The 15,308-nt window shown below is 50.2% G+C and overlaps 5 protein-coding genes across 6 annotated transcripts; 4 read left to right on the top strand and 1 right to left on the bottom strand.

Annotated features, from left to right (window-relative positions):
* The first annotated feature begins 5 nt into the window (after positions 1–5).
* PV09_02640 (uncharacterized protein) lies at positions 6–4,960 on the top strand. The gene is made up of 2 exons (XM_016355714.1): positions 6–311; positions 417–4,960. The coding sequence occupies exon 2, from the start codon at positions 456–458 to the stop codon at positions 4,287–4,289; it is 3,834 nt and encodes a 1,277-aa protein (XP_016216850.1). The 5' UTR covers positions 6–311; positions 417–455; the 3' UTR covers positions 4,290–4,960.
* Positions 4,961–5,672: 712 nt separating this feature from the next.
* On the top strand, positions 5,673–7,869 carry PV09_02641 (uncharacterized protein). Its single transcript, XM_016355715.1, has 4 exons — positions 5,673–6,295; positions 6,356–7,053; positions 7,100–7,651; positions 7,712–7,869. Exons 1-3 carry the CDS (start codon positions 6,002–6,004, stop codon positions 7,512–7,514), a joined length of 1,407 nt encoding a protein of 468 aa, XP_016216851.1. The 5' UTR covers positions 5,673–6,001; the 3' UTR covers positions 7,515–7,651; positions 7,712–7,869.
* Positions 7,633–10,860, top strand: PV09_02642. Of its 2 annotated transcripts, XM_016355717.1 has the most exons (9): positions 7,633–7,651; positions 7,712–7,716; positions 7,891–8,151; positions 8,515–8,565; positions 8,622–8,901; positions 8,991–9,545; positions 9,604–9,707; positions 9,759–9,985; positions 10,040–10,860. In XM_016355717.1, the coding sequence occupies exons 4-9, from the start codon at positions 8,539–8,541 to the stop codon at positions 10,383–10,385; spliced, it is 1,539 nt and encodes a 512-aa protein (XP_016216853.1). In that variant the 5' UTR covers positions 7,633–7,651; positions 7,712–7,716; positions 7,891–8,151; positions 8,515–8,538; the 3' UTR covers positions 10,386–10,860. The 2 variants fall into 2 exon arrangements, with proteins under 2 accessions (XP_016216853.1, XP_016216852.1); XM_016355716.1 differs by lacking the exons at positions 7,633–7,651; positions 7,712–7,716 and having other exon boundaries at positions 7,849–8,151.
* A 422-nt stretch (positions 10,861–11,282) lies between these two features.
* On the top strand, positions 11,283–13,422 carry PV09_02643 (uncharacterized protein). Its single transcript, XM_016355718.1, has 3 exons — positions 11,283–11,973; positions 12,022–13,029; positions 13,080–13,422. Exons 1-3 carry the CDS (start codon positions 11,326–11,328, stop codon positions 13,251–13,253), a joined length of 1,830 nt encoding a protein of 609 aa, XP_016216854.1. The 5' UTR covers positions 11,283–11,325; the 3' UTR covers positions 13,254–13,422.
* Positions 13,423–13,737: 315 nt separating this feature from the next.
* Positions 13,738–15,259, bottom strand: PV09_02644 (uncharacterized protein). The gene is made up of 3 exons (XM_016355719.1): positions 14,965–15,259; positions 14,106–14,910; positions 13,738–14,051 (listed from the first exon to the last, which is right to left on the bottom strand). The coding sequence occupies exons 1-3, from the start codon at positions 14,975–14,977 to the stop codon at positions 13,868–13,870; spliced, it is 1,002 nt and encodes a 333-aa protein (XP_016216855.1). The 5' UTR covers positions 14,978–15,259; the 3' UTR covers positions 13,738–13,867.
* Positions 15,260–15,308: the final 49 nt, after the last annotated feature.

Consider the following 15,308-nt stretch of genomic DNA (forward strand, 5'->3'; position numbering starts at 1 on the left):
GTGAGCTCATAACTTACACGTTCTTTTTCAGGCCGCAACATTCGACCCTCTCCTTCTCCTCCCAATCCTTTCTCCTAGGCGTTGGCCTTTCTCTCCTCATCGACATACACCTTCGGTCCAATCCCTTCTGATCATTCCTCATCGGCCAGGCGTCGAGATCTTTGAGTCGGGATCTCTCGCTCTGTCTACTTAATCACCTCGTCGCTTCCTCAGGGTTCTCTTTTTAGGACATACTTTCACGCCGCGCGTTTGTTTAACGGCTGCACAGTCGTTAAATGAACCTGCAAGTCTCCTACACCTTGAGAATTACGGTGTGTATGCCCTCGTCCTGCTTTCATCGCGATCCGTATCATCCGCCACAACGTCATCGCCCCTAGTCTCTGTCCGAAAACCACATGCTCACGCCATTGTTCCAGTCTCACCCTTCGAAGTTGAAGGGCAGTTCCGTTTCCTAAATGGTCGTGCCCAAAGCCAGCAACTTCGCGCGCCTCGTATTCAACAAGACTCTCGGTCCTGGCTACGTCCAATCGGTCGTAGCCGCTTCACAGTCCTCCTACGCTGCGCACAACAACAATTTCGGTCATCTCGGAGCTCGTCTCGGGAAGACTCAGAACCTACATACCCAGCACAATGCTTTTGTAGATCGTGATAGCCGCCGGGGCGGCCACGCAACCAGCAAAGAGTCGAGCCTTGCTGCGTGCATTTCTGCCTGGCAGAAACAGCAAAGCCTTGGTGGCCAGAAATGGGAGCAGTTCCAATTCGCGAAGCGTATTGAATGGAGGCCACAGACTCTTCTCGCAGAGAGCAAGAGCAAGGATGGCGCGGCTAAAGACGAGTCCGCTCTACTGGAAGACGAGGAGGAACAGCGGGCCACTGCGCCGAGGTTGGATCGCTCTTATTCCACAAGCGCTGTCGATGACTTCAGGCGCTCTGTCACACCAGAAGCCGCGGCCGAGGCGCTGGCCAAGGTTGAAGTAGCTATCGCGGAAGAGGCTTCCAAGGCTGCGCAGCAACAGCACGACGAAGAATCCGCGTTGCAGGGGACTTCGATCCCGCGCCGATCGAGCCCGGCATTGTCTGCATCGACGACTGAATTTACACCCGCATCAAGCTTTGCGTCTGAAGTTACGCCATCGACATCCGTGTCCGACATCGATGTGTACGGCGACCACCTCACTCGTCTAGCCGAATTGCGCAACTATGCTGAGATTCCCGCCGTCTTCGAGGGCATGCTGAATGCTGGCATACAGCCCACCTCGCAAGCATACAATGCACTTCTTCAGGCGGCAATTCATTTGCCCAAGTCTCGCCATCTCGTTGTGCACAAGGCACTGGATGTGTATTCGGACATGCTCAAACGATCAGTGCTTCCTGACCGGCAGACGTATAGCATCCTCATCGAGCTTCTTTCCGCTCGAGCACTAGAAGTTCAGGCCGCCAAGAACGCTCTTGAAGATTCCCGTGCGAGATTTGGTGGATTGGAAGAGGAAGACCAATTCATGCTTAAATCTGAGGAACACGAAGCAAAAATGCTCGCCGAGGATGACTCTCTTGATCTAGCGATCCGTATGTTTGACACAGCTATATCTATACACCCCAAGGGTTTCACCGAGCGTGCCTATCGTCTCTTGGTGTCTGCCTGTGCGGAGAAGGGCAATATTCCGGACATGGTTCGTATCTACCAGCAGATGGAGTCTCGCCACATCATCCCGCGCCCTGAGATGTTTGTCAATATGATCCACGCATTTGCCACGTCGGGCGACTTGCGCAGCGCTGTTGAGTGCTACGACGAATACAAGGCACTAGCAATCGCTCACGACAAGGGCGAAATCAGCATGTCACGCAAGGATGAAGACGTGTATGCAGCTGTTATCAAGGCATACCTAATAACCAATCAGCAAGAGGGCGCTGACCGCTTCTTCCACAAGCTCATTGCTGTCACCGCCGAGGAAGAGAAGCAGCTTAGTTTGAAGGAAACAGTGGCTTTGCGTTCATATCTGGCCCAATGGCTAAAGATGCACAACTTCGAGGAAGCTTTTACTTATGCGAGCTCTAAACTCGTTGGTATTGCTCGCGATATTGGTCTCTCGGCCGTATGCATTCGTGCCGCCGACAGGAATTCGTACGAGGTTGCTGCACGTGCTTTCAGCCAGCTTTCCGGTAAGGCTGACGTGGCTTCGCCTGCTGTGGCTATGGTCGCGATGCACATCCGTAGCGGCAATCTCGACGCCAGCGAGCCGTTTTGGAGCATGCTCGAGAGGGCTAAAGCGCGCACCGAGTTTATCCAGCCAACGGTTATGAGGACCGTGGCACTTATTGGCAACGGGCAGGCAGAAAATGCCCTGCGTGCTCAGCGGACAATGTTTGCTCGCATCAGAGATGCGAGGGCGGAGTCTTCTGATACGATGTCGCTGACCGAGCGCATTGATGAAGCGATAGAGGTCGTGGGTGCTTTTATGATGAAGCGCGGCATCTTCCTTTCTGCAGGTCCAGCTATGGAGCTGTTGTGGACTATGGTTGAAAACCACGGCCTTGTACCATCAGTTGCCAATCATCTGCTTGCTGGTTTGGGTCCTGAGGAGATTTCGCATCTCGCCTGGGTAGATCTGCAGCTGCTTGCCCAAGTGCAGGGCAGCATGATAATAAACGGTTCTTCCTCCATCGCGGATGTTGCTCACCAAGCTCGATTTGCACACCTGCTGCATATTCTTTGCACAGGCACAATCGATGCGCCCACGGAAAACATTATCGAGAAAACGCTTACAAAGCTGGAGAACCCTCAGCTTTGGAGCCTTTGGCACCAATACAAGTATTCGACCACTACCCCAGTGCCGTACGCCCAACCGCTAGTGGCACAACAGCTGGCCTTCGACGATTCCTTTGATCCTTATGCAGCAACAACAGACAATAAGGGCTCTGTCGCGATTACGGAACTGCTCGAGAAGACACACGGACGATTCTCATCCCATCTAAACGACGCCCTTGCGAGGTTCAAAAACATCCGTCGTGCAGGAAGGCACCCTCGCTTCTTCACATACGCGAAACTCATTTCTGCGGCGGCGAAGGAGAATCGCCTTTCTCTCGCGAACGACGTGCTTGCCCTTGCAAGGCAGGATGTACCATTCCTCCCTCAGTATCGCATTGTTCGATATGGATGGGTCACGATTCTGGATGCCATGGTTGCCGCATGTTTGACGACTGGACGGCGCGATCTCGCTCAGCAATACCACCAAGAGCTGCTTAGCATGGGTGCCGCTCCATCGGCTAATACATTTGGCCTCTACATCACGACACTGAAGGAAAGCACCAAAACGTTCGACGAGGCCAGCGAGGCCGTAAAGATCTTCCTTCAGGCTAAGGCCGAAGGTGTCGAGCCCTCATCGTTCTTGTACAATGCACTGATTGGTAAATTGGGTAAAGCACGTCGTATTGACGACTGTCTGTTCTATTTCCAGGAGATGCGCAGTCTGGGGATCCGACCCACCAGTGTGACCTATGGCACCATCGTTAACGCTTTGTGTCGCGTGAGCGACGAGAAGTTCGCTGAGGAACTCTTCGAGGAGATGGAGTCCATGCCCAATTACAAGCCTCGTCCTGCGCCGTACCACTCGATGATGCAGTTCTTCCTCTCAACCAAGCGGGATAGGTCAAAGGTTCTGGACTATTACGAGCGCATGTGCAAGCGCGGCATCCAGCCCACTACTCACACGTATAAGCTGCTCATTGATACTCACGCTACGCTTGAACCCATCGATATGGCTGCTGCTGAGGCCGTTCTTGAGCAGATTAGGGAGCATGGCGAAATCCCCGAAGCTGTTCACTACGCCTCGCTCGTGCACGCGAAGGGTTGTGTCCTCCGCAACATGGAAGGTGCCCGTGCACTGTTCGACTCCGTCCTCGAACAAACGGAGGTTCGCCTTCAGCCCTGCCTGTTCCAAGCTCTGTTCGAATCTATGGTAGCCAACAACACCATCGCCGACTCTGAGCCTGTTCTCGAACTCATGAAGCAACGAGGCGTTGAGATGACACCCTATATTGCGAACGCGTTAATCCACGGATGGGCGAACGCAAAGAACCTGGGCAAGGCAGAGAGCGCGTACGACGCTGTGCCTGCCGAAAAGAGGGAGCCTAGCACGTACGAGGCCATGGTTCGCGCGTATGTTGCCCTAGGCGAGAGGGAGAGAGCGGCCAGAGTTGCACAGGAGGCGCTGGGCAGAGGATACCCAGCTGCTGTGGCGAACAAGATTTCGGATTTAGTGGGCCATGTCGCTGCTGTGGACTCTCAGTAAATCGCTGCGAAGGCCTCACTGCATCTTGCAACTGGGTTATCATCTGTCGTCGATCACACTACTGGTCAAAGGTATCACCTTTTTCATTTTTTCCTTTTCACTTTGTGGGGAGGCATTCCCTTGATGCTTCTTCATGGGTGGAAAAAACTGGTTGATTTCAAGCTTGACTTGTATATTTAATCTCACACGGGGCTCTCGAATCCCACCAACAAAACGGGGTTGTCGGTCGAGCCTCGTTATTGCTCTTCCTTTTAATCCTCATTTCTTTTGTCACAGCTGGTCTGAGCGCGGCGCTCAAAGCAATGGGCGTTGCTGCTGCAGCTTCTGGAGTTCATAAGTTGGCAATAATCGGACAGTCGGGCTTGCATCTTAATTGGCAACACAAGGCGCAAAAAGGACAATATGGAACTGCGTGTAAAAATACCCCAGGTGGACAATGGTATGGTTTGGGATTTTTGTCTTTGTACAGCAGCCACATTACTCCCCACTCTAGAGCATAGACCTCACGCCCGTATGACGCGCGGTAGAGACTGTGCAAGAAGAACGACTCGCAGAAGTCGGATGAAATTTATCAAATGTGTGAAACTATGGAGCAAATAATTACTGTTCTCTACTTTCTGTTGCCAGCGATGCAGCTCTCCAACGATGCAGCAGGCCAAGGTAACAGTGCCCTGATTTCCTTCATCAATCTCTCTGATTACATGTGGAATTTTGCCACCAATCGACGCAAGATCTGTTCCGGGTTAGAATAGCAATTTTTACTATGACAATAATCCCGCTGAGGGTGGTTCTTCTAGTTCCCGCAGCGCTCGCTGCCCCGAATGCGTTCCAAAGATGAGCTGGCCTTGGGTTATTGTACTCGTGTTCAGGCTCTAGGCCTGCGTATGGGCTCTTTGGAGGTTGCAATGGGATTGGAGGATGACTCGGCCTGTCCGCCGGTTCGATGAATAGACCTCGCCTTGCTACCGCTGGAGTTCCACTAATCTACACAGTGGAGCCCGTTGGAACGTGTCTAGCGGAAGGCTGAGAGGTTATCATCGAATGCCTTTCCTTCTTGCTGGGTAAGCTGCACATTGGCCAAGAAGCAGCGGCTTGCTTGCCGCTCACGCATTGGGCTTAGTTCTAACATCGCCAGCCCAGGCACGCGACCCGCACCTATCAAGCAGTGCTCAACGACGTAGCAGTCTGCGGCTTATTTCACAGCGATGACGACATCAGGTGTTCGTCCTTGGGGCGGCTGAAATGGGTGAACTGCAGGATTCATGTGGGAGGTGGACCTACGGAAGCCTTTGCTTTTCGCCCGAGAATCCCGTGTGCTAGACCTAGGTTCTATGTCGCAAGCCAAGTCCTACCCAAGACGGCCGGACGACTTTCGCCTCTCTCCAAGCGCACCCAAGACAGACCTCTTAGTCGTTAGCTGTCTCGAACAAAACCGCCAGGGATGACGTCCTCGAAACATGCATAAAGCGTTCCTGCGTCGCGCGCAGTGCGGCAAAGAGTCCGTCCAGTGCCTCCTCGTCTGATCGGTGCTTGGTTATCCGCCCAGGTCCGCATCTCCTGCACACAGCCTTAAAGCGTGAGACCACAGCCGCAGTTTTCCTTTTAGGTCTTTTTTTGTTGTTTCCTTCGTCTTATGTATTGACTGCCCTAGGAGACCGTTCTTGTTTCTTCTTGGCCCTTAGGATATTATCGTTGGCGGTGAAACATTGAACATGATTTCGACTCTGGTCCCGCTCGTGCTGGCGACCGTTCCAGCCGTCCTCGCCCAATCGTCGTGCTCGGCGCCGGAGTTAACTGCGAGTTACCCTGCTCCAACACTTGCGGCCGGATATGCCGCGCGGCTTGTCGCCAGTGGTCTGCAGCGGCCGCGAGGTATCAAATTCGACACCAAGGGTAGACTTCTCGTCGTGGAGCAGTCCTTGGGCATTCAAGCCATCACTTTCAATGACTATGGTGGCGACTGTTTGAGCGTCAAAAGCAAGGACGCTGTCGTGAATGACGACCAGGTGAGCGGAGAGACGAGCGTAGCTCCTTCGCGTCATGGCTAAAATCTGTTGTGTGCATAGCTAAATCACGGGATCGAGCTCTCAGGGGATGGGAGGACACTTTACGCATCCACGTCTGACGTAGCGTACAGCTACGATTATAATCCAGATGACCACTCCACCTCAAATCGACGGACGCTTATCACGGGTATGGACAACCCGGACCATTCAACGAGGACGCTCTTGCTATCGAAGATGGCAGACGGAATGCTTCTCGTTAGCCGAGGAAGCGCCGACAATTATGACGCTGGCGCTGCTTCTCTGTCCACTGGAAGGTCACAGATTAGGGCATTTAATATCAGCAACCTGACCAGCTCCGACACGTACGATTACACAACTCAGGGCTTAAGGCTTGGTTGGGGCTTGCGCAACTCCGTCGGCATAGCAGAGCATCCTGAAACCGGTGGTATCTATAGCGTAGAAAATAGCGTCGACAACGCGGAGCGCCTTGGTCAGGACATACACGAAAACAATCCAGGCGAGGAGATGAACTTCCACGGATACCTCAACGGCACACATTACGCGAGCCAAGGCGGAAATTACGGATACCCCACCTGCTTCGCTGCGTGGAATGCCAGTTTGCTTCCGGATAACCAAGGGATAGAGACAGGAACGCAGTTCGCACTCGGCACGCCAAATAACACGGTGAACGACGATGTCTGCAAGAATGACCATGTTGCCCCTCGCCTAACCTTCCCAGCCCACTGGGCTCCATTAGAGTACGTAGTCAAATCTGAACAAAGGAACCCATCTGACAAGGACCAGCATCAAATTCAACAGCAATGGCTCCGTAGCGTACGTGACTAGCCACGGCAGCTGGAACAGGGACAACCCAGATGGCTATCTCGTTTTCGCTCTCGAGTTTGCCAACGGCGAGCCAACGCATCCAGCGAACAGCACGGACGCCATCCTTCCCATCATGTCGAATGTGAATAACTCGGGCTGTCCGGATAACTGCTTCCGCCCCGTCTCACTCGCGTTCGACAGCAAGGGCAGGCTGTTCGTCAGCGCGGACTCGAGCGGCGCTATCTTTGTCATCACTAGGGCAGATGGCAGCTCGGTAGATGCTCTGGGCAACGCAACAAGCACGTCAAAACCATCCTCTGCAAATGGTTTGATCGTGAATTCAGGCTGGGCGCTGCTTCTGGGCGCTGCCGTTGCGATGGTCTTGGTGCTATGATCCTGAAATATGAGCAAGATGTGATTAACGCCTGTAGAGTGGACGTAATATAGTCTCGGGGAGACCGGCAAAATCAATCATCTTCAATTACTGTATTTTTTTTTAAAAAAAAAAGATAAAAATTTTAAGGCACCGTGGTGAGTTGAGCTACTCTTGTGCCGTAATTGTGCAGCCATTCCTGTATTAACGTCCGCCAGATCCAGTAAGAGAAATTTCTCAATTTTTGATTCAAAATCAGCTTAACTACAACAAATAAATCTTCAGTGATGTGGCAATGGAATGCCTATTGTCGCCCATGTTCATTGTTTTCAAACCCTTGTCCAGATTGTGAAGTGTCCGGGTAACTCCTGTTGACGGCTGACATCGGATGGCGCAGACTGGACCAGAACCACGCCACGATGACCTTATACGCTAGTTCGACACTCTAAGTGCATGAAAAAAACAAAGATCTGAATGTGGAAGATGCTTTTCCAGTGAAGTTAATGGATTCTGTTGTGTGGATCTGGCACGCATTCGGTGTGGTCCTGAGACCTAATACGGATAACCGAACAAGAGCAAGGCATGACGACAAACAAAGCGTCAACTGAGGACCAGCATTAGGGAAATGAGGTGGCTTATCACGTTTTACACTCTGTAAGTACGTGGGATCGCTTTTTATAGTTGTTTCATTCTCAGATCTGGGGCCCTCACTTGGTTCTTACTTGATCGAAGCCCCTTGGTCGGGTCACCCCATCTTCACACAAACTTTGAGCATTCACTGCGAGTTTCACACTACATCGGGCTCGGATTTGACAAGTCAGCGGCTCAAAACGGCACCTTCTTGTTCTGATAGAGCTGTTGACGTGCCTATAAGTACCGTGTCATCTTCGTTTAACCTTCAACCTTTCTTCTTCACGGCAACATCAACCGTTTTGTGCTTCATTCTCGCTCTCGTTCGCTAACCCCTAAGCTTCGCTTAGTCTATAAGCAAACTAGAGACAGTTGCTAATAGAAGCCTCAGATTTTAGGTTCGAACAAAGGCACGATGTCGCTGAGCCGCGCTCCAGATGAGGTACTTGATCTTTCAAGCTGACTAGGTCGACGTGCATTTCTGACAATCCTTTGTAGGTAATTCAGAACATCGCCAGCCATCTGAGCGATCAGGATCTTGCCAGCCTACGTGCATCCTGCAGGGCTGCACGTGCCGCCATTGACGCTCACCCTTATCACTTCTGGATGTATCGTTTCCGTGAACACTTCGACATGCCTCGATATCCCTGCAGCCTTGAAGACCTCAGAGACATCTACCAGGCTCGCCGCAAGGCCCTTCGCTCAGCTCCTCATTTCGGAACCGGCAGGACTGCCCAGGAGAATGAATGCATGAAGCAACTTATCGACATCGCTCTCGGTGAGTGCTCCATGAAAGCTCTCAATGCTTTCTCCAATCATCTGAGTTTGATGATTTTATTCTTCTCTGATCTGAGCTTACATGTTTAGACGCGAACCCAGTCTCCATCAACGAGTACGGCGTCCCAGACTGCAAGAATTTCGAGGTCCTGGACCGCTTCATCTTGACGACCAACATCCTTCAATCGATTTTCCAGCGCATTATGTTCAACGGGAAGGCAGTGACGTTCAAGTACGGCAGAAAGATTTCAAAAAAGGCCCGTAACGCATCAGGCTTCGACAATAGGAACGTGACTACTATGCAACTCTTTCAGCTTATCATGACCCCTCGCTGCCTGAGCTTCTTCATCCCATATCCCCGTGTCTACTCATTTCCAGCCTCTCAGCGCGCCGTTTACATGGATCTGGTGTCTGCTCCTCTTTTTGGAGGAAAGTATGGTCTCGAGGTCAACATCGAGTGGGCCTTGCACGTCGTCAATTTCTTCCGCTTCCACGTTCTTGGTAGAACTCCGGCCACTCTGTACTCGGCGTTCTCAGATCTCGACGAGAAGTATGAGGGCACCGAAATGCCTCAAATGTGGAAGCAGCGCTTGTCTAGCAATGCTGGTACCACTCCACTTGGCACTCACTGGAAGGGTTCCTATTGTGCGCTCCCTACCCTATCTTCTATTTTTGTGGGAAGGCATCGACTAACACATGTAAGCCTACATTTCCGAATTAGATATCAAGGAGCTCCGCTTGGACAAATTTTTCGGCAACAGGGTGTACGAGGACCACAATGTTGATCTTGGCAAAAAAGGCATTCAGGTATAATATTTCACATGTTTTCTTACGAACCAACGGCTAAATCAGAGTTAGGAGCTAGAGATGAACTTTCCAGGCCGCCCGACTGTATGGCCAGAGATCTTTGAGAAGCATCTTCACGGTGATAGTTTCATAGAGGGTGCATTTCGCAAAGCCTACATCGAATGGAACGGCCCTTTTGCCATGCGCAACACTCGCTCGACTGTTCCCAGCTTCCTTGGTCCTTTGGACGCTCAGCAACTGAAATCTGTCTACTTCGATGCACATGGCTGGGATGATGAGTGAGTGATTGAACCTAACTACCTTCATGCGCAATACTAAAAGGACTTTCATAGGAATTTCTGGGGCTCCGGTTTTATCAATATGCTACCAACCCAAATGGGCATTCCTGGTTTCAAGCGCATCGTCATGATGAAGTACTTTCCAGATTCCAACAATCAAATCGACATGAGTGCTCTCTGGGCCTATGAAGGCGTCGTATTGCCAGGAGACCAGATCATTGTTGGACGCTGGTGGTCGCCAAACACCCCTATCGACAGAAGCAAAGTGTATTCCGGCCCATTCATCTTCTGGAATACGGACTGCGGTGCCAAGTACCAACAGGCGCAGGTGCAAGCGGTTCTGGCAAAATCGAAGGCAACCAAAGATGACTCCGATACCAGCTCATCCTCCTACTCTTAACGACTCTGCCCTCATTTTTATGATCTCATACTCACAACCTCGCAGCTGCGGTAGAGCAGGATGCACTAAGTTCTCGAGAGAGCTAAATAGATTACCGAAAACCTGCTTCTTTACAATACTATCGCATCACCACCTGTGATTCCCGCCATGACGCTAAACACAGAAAACAAGATGAGCAGCATTCAATACAATCAATATGGTTAATGTTAATACAAGAGTCTGTCGCTTGTACAGACAAAATATCATGCGAATTCTCAGAACAATTACGAGAGATGACTTCAGCTCAGCGGGCATCTGAGATGTGGGTTGGATGGGACGGACAGAACGAATGATGAGAACGATAACGATGATAATGATGATGACTGATGGTCGTTCAGCGGTTTTCTACAAAAGAAAACATGCGTATGGAACTCGACAGGTAAAAAATGATAGCATAAATCAACAATTGAGAATATAGCTGAAAGCGATATTCATTCCATCTTCATTAATCCACAAAAATTAACTCTACGTAAGGCTCAACGCGGAAGAAGCTCGGGCCTTTGACACGTTATTCTAGAACTAATGCATCTTACCTAGACTACCAGTGAATCCGCGATGGCTTAACATTTCACATGTTGCGCCCCGAAATATTCAAACCTTTATTTTCGCAAGGTGCTTAATACTAGAGGACGTTGTGAGATACGGAGATACTCGCATTATTGGCGGTAACCCGGACTAAAAGAGTTACCTCGGTCATTTTCGTTCTCCGCTTACTGCTCCTCCCCCATAGACTTTTTGCTTCCAGCGACCAATTAAAGTGAAATATGCTCGAATTTTTAGAGAAGAGTAAGATCATTCATACACACTTTCCTACAGCTACTAGGAAAAAAAAAACAACTGCATGATTCATAACTGCAAACCACCTCTCCAAGAATCAGCTGAGCACGAGAAGTGATCGCCAATGCCATCTCGTCCGATTAGAATTGCTGGGGCTTCCGGCAGCGCAAGTGACAGGCGTCATGCCATATTGTCCTTAGCGTGTAATTACCCAAATGATCCGATTGATTTGATAATCGGCGACTGGATGTCGGAAGGCAATATGACGGCTCGAGCATGGTCGAAAGTACGAGGAGACCCAACGGACATTGCATATGAGCCAACGTTCTTGGAGGCCGTCACTCCAGCACTGCCATATCTTGCAAAGTATGGCATCAAACTTGCTGTCAACGCAGGCGCTAGCGATCCAATGGGACTCTGCGAGGTTGTTCGAAAACTTGTCAAGGAAAAGGGACTCGACCTAAAGGTGGCTTGGATCGAAGGCGATGAGGTGCTTCCCATCATCAAAACGCGCGTGGCGTCTGGCGAAGAAAAGTTCGAAAATATCTGCACCGGGGAGCTCTTGCGTGACTGGAAGTTCGAGCCAATTTCAGCTCAAGCCTACTTAGGGGGCCTCGGGATTGCGGAAGCGCTTCGACGAGGCTCGGATATTGTTATTGCAGGTCGAGTATCGGACGCGTCGCCTGTTATAGGAGGTGCCTACTGGTGGCATAATTGGAAACGGTCTGACTTAGATCAGCTGGCGAACGCCTTCGTCTGTGGCCATCTGATTGTCAGTACATGAGAGCATTAGCAAGTTATTGACTAACTCGTGTAACAGGAATGCAGTACGTATGTTACGGGAGGCAACTTCACCGGATTTAAAGATCTCGAAGCTGAAGGGTGGGATGATTTGGGATTCCCGATTGCAGAAATCTCATCCTCCGGTGAGGTGATCGTTACGAAGCAGAAAGGCACCCAGGGCCGAGTGACGACAGATACATGCACTTCGCAGCTTTTGTACGAAATTCAAGGTCCCTGGTACTTCAATTCAGACGTTACCGCAATTTTGGACGAGCTCTGGTTTGAGCAGCTTTCTGAAAATAGAGTTGCGCTGAGGGGAGTAAAGTCTGCGCCGCCTCCTCCTACCACGAAAGTGGGTCTTACTGCCCGTCCTTGCTATCAAGTTGAATTCCACTTCTTCCCGACTGGTCTTGACATTGACGCGAAAGCGCGGATGTGCGAAGCCCAAATCCGAAAGGCAATTGGAGACCACGCCAAGAAATTCATCAAATTCGAGTTCACCAAGAACGGTACAGCAATGGAAAATCCGACGAACCAGAATGCTGCTACCGTCGATTTGAGAATATTCGTCCAAGCCAGGGAGGAGCAGGACGTGTCGCCGGCTAAAGTTCTTCGGCCATGTTTGGATTCAATAATGCACAGCTATCCGGGTTCAACACCTCATCTCGATTTTAGACAAGGATTCCCCAAGCCAGCCTTCGAGTACTACGTCACCTTGATTCCGCAGTCTGATGTTGATCACAAGGTTCATCTGGAAAGCGGAGAGACCATCAGAATTGACCCCCCGTCTGTTACGAAGGTATGGGATAAGCAGCAACCATCACAACCAACTACAACTCAAGGGGTCGATCTGAGTACTTTTGGCGCAACGACGAGAGGGCCTCTCGGATGGGTCGCACATGCAAGGAGTGGAGACAAAGGGAGCAACGCCAACGTGGGCTTCTGGGTCAAAACGGACGAGCAGTGGAACTGGCTAAGGACCTTGTTGAGTGTTGATAAAATGAAAGAGCTTCTTGCAGATGAGTATAAGCAAGGAAAGAAGATTGTGCGTTGTCGCATATCTGCCTGTTCGAATAGAAACTTACAAGACGACAGGATCGGTTTGAGCTTCCAAATGCGCGAGCTGTGCATTTCCTTTTACATGATCATTTGGACAGAGGCGTTAGTTGTTCAAGCTCGTACGATTTCCTCGCGAAGAACGTTGCAGAGTTCCTTCGTGCGCGCCACGTCGATATTCCTGTCAAGTTCTTGAGCAGGGGAAAATTATAGAGGAGGCTTAGGAGATGACAAGTTTTGTAGAACAACGTGTACTGCAGGAAGCATTTCTCATCCATGTCTATGTCCTCTGAGAACTCATGTCATCAAAGCGAAACTCGACACATTTGGCGCATCATGTAGTGTATGGGATGAAGAACTTTACCTTTTAAGAAAACGCAGTCCGCGCTAGTCTTCTATGCTGTGGAAAACTTTTGGTTCTTAATATGAACAGGCTGTGCAGCAGATTCTACCACATTGTACGCATTAAACAACGAACTGGAAAGGTGAGCAAAGCTGTTGTATTTTAACGAACTCTTCAAATCCAAAGAGAGCATCGCAGAGCACTGTGACGTTCTAGGCGAGGTAGAAGCGTTTAAGTGAATATGAATCTCATAAGGGATGAAATATGGGTGCAGTCATTAGTGGCTAAAAAACTGTGTGGACATTAATAAAATCGTGTGACATGAACCTTCACCAATTTAGAGATAATATTCTCCCGGTGACAAATACTAGGGTTAAAAAGTAGTGTCATATATATGAAGACACGCTGCCTCAAAAGTTCCAGAAGCTGAGGAAGATTTAGCATCGAAACATGCAATCGAATTGTTTTGTATATGAAAATTCTCCTACTCGTAACTGGCGGAGCGCTGCTTAAGGAGATTGTCGAGGAGTTCTTTTGACCGGATGGTATCCTCATGATCACCACCCTTGATAGTGTTGTTGAAGTCGAACAGCTTCTGCTGCCACTCTATAGATTCTTCTAGATCGCCTGTGCTACGGGTAGAGCAGTACCACGAAGCGAAGGAATAACTTATGATTGAATCATATCAGCACCGAGGACTTGGTATCTCGCGTAATACTTACTACTGTCCCAAATCATGGCCTTCTAGCCCTTCATCCTGAAGAAGATACTCAATGTATCGTACTACGTTGAGTGGATCTTCCTGACCGCCTCTAACTAGCGAGGGAGAGATAGGTCCCAACCATGACCCTCGTCTTCGATTCGCGTAGAATTGCAAGTCCTCACCCAAGCGCCGTATCATCGCCCTCTGCTCATCGCTCTTCCGCAACTCTGCCCTTGGGGACCCACAAACGGAGCATTCGCATTCAAAGCCATACGCCCTGAGCTCTTCTTTTCTTGCGGCTGAAGGCTGACACAGCGGTACATAGCTGTCACATAACTCCTCTCCCTTGTCGATGTGCCTTATTGCGTGGATAGTCAGACACTGTAGATTTTCATTCCATGTCTGTGCTACATTTGGTTTACAGTCGTGGTTGAAGCGAGCTGCAATAGGGAAGATGCCTGCCTTTACAATGCCCGTCTCCTCATCTTCGTCTCCGATGTTGAATGCGTTACATTCGAAAATACTTCCCAGCTTCGCGATATGATTGCGAATGTCGTCAGAAACGTCATCATCAATGCACGCAAGGGCGTGATCGATCTGAACTTGCGATGCTGAAAGCTCCAGGTACGTGCTCTGATCCTGTGGTTTGAGCGCTTCGAAAGCCTCGTAGACTGCCAATGGGTCGATGGTTCCAGGTTCCCGCGGCACCGTTAGCAAGGCATGTTCGCATGTGATACGAGTACCTTTGTGGATTTCCTGAGTTGCAAAGACGCCGAGCCCTTTATTGGTGGTATGCTTGATGCTGTACAACACTGGGCGGGGAGCTAGCACCAGATTTTAGTGTGTCTGGCACTTCGAGCATATCTCACGCGACTTACTCCCAGCATTCATCGTAATTTCGCGGGTACAATCCGTGAGACGCCTCGCAGTACGTCTTCCCTGGCCTAGAAGCCTGCAACGGATGGATATCTGCCGACAATTTTCAGCCTTGTCTATTCACATACAGTCCAGACTCCGCGAAGCCTGTTGATTGTACGAAGGCTCTTGTTACAGCTCTAACGCTTTTATCCTCGAAACCAACGACTAACACGCCTGGAAAAATTTGAGCACTGGCTCCCAGAAAAGTTTCTTTAAGTAATTGTTGTGGTGAACACGGCGGTAAGAGGTGGTAAGGCAGCCAGTTAAGAAGATTGTGCGCTACGCCAAAAACGTGAAAGGAATT

This window comes from Verruconis gallopava (genome assembly GCF_000836295.1).
Source record: "Verruconis gallopava strain CBS 43764 unplaced genomic scaffold supercont1.6, whole genome shotgun sequence".
NCBI classification, from domain to species: Eukaryota; Fungi; Ascomycota; class Dothideomycetes; order Venturiales; family Sympoventuriaceae; genus Verruconis; species Verruconis gallopava.

What these genes read in the sequence shown, in the direction of transcription:
- PV09_02640 (XM_016355714.1), top strand. Translation starts at nt 456, where the DNA reads ATGGTCGTGCCCAAAGCCAGCAACTTCGCGCGCCTCGTATTCAACAAG.
- PV09_02641 (XM_016355715.1), top strand. Translation starts at nt 6,002, where the DNA reads ATGATTTCGACTCTGGTCCCGCTCGTGCTGGCGACCGTTCCAGCCGTC. An exon ending in CTGTCGTGAATGACGACCAG is followed by an intron (nt 6,296 to 6,355) that starts GTGAGCGGAGAG and finishes TTGTGTGCATAG; the next exon opens with CTAAATCACGGGATCGAGCT. An exon ending in GCCCACTGGGCTCCATTAGA is followed by an intron (nt 7,054 to 7,099) that starts GTACGTAGTCAA and finishes GACAAGGACCAG; the next exon opens with CATCAAATTCAACAGCAATG.
- PV09_02642 (XM_016355717.1), top strand. Translation starts at nt 8,539, where the DNA reads ATGTCGCTGAGCCGCGCTCCAGATGAG. An exon ending in TCACTGGAAGGGTTCCTATT is followed by an intron (nt 9,546 to 9,603) that starts GTGCGCTCCCTA and finishes AACACATGTAAG; the next exon opens with CCTACATTTCCGAATTAGAT. An exon ending in TTGGCAAAAAAGGCATTCAG is followed by an intron (nt 9,708 to 9,758) that starts GTATAATATTTC and finishes AATCAGAGTTAG; the next exon opens with GAGCTAGAGATGAACTTTCC.
- PV09_02643 (XM_016355718.1), top strand. Translation starts at nt 11,326, where the DNA reads ATGCCATCTCGTCCGATTAGAATTGCTGGGGCTTCCGGCAGCGCAAGT. An exon ending in TCGTCTGTGGCCATCTGATT is followed by an intron (nt 11,974 to 12,021) that starts GTCAGTACATGA and finishes CTCGTGTAACAG; the next exon opens with GAATGCAGTACGTATGTTAC. An exon ending in ATAAGCAAGGAAAGAAGATT is followed by an intron (nt 13,030 to 13,079) that starts GTGCGTTGTCGC and finishes ACAAGACGACAG; the next exon opens with GATCGGTTTGAGCTTCCAAA.
- PV09_02644 (XM_016355719.1), bottom strand. An exon ending in GGCCATGATTTGGGACAGTA is followed by an intron (nt 14,052 to 14,105) that starts GTAAGTATTACG and finishes TTCAATCATAAG; the next exon opens with TTATTCCTTCGCTTCGTGGT.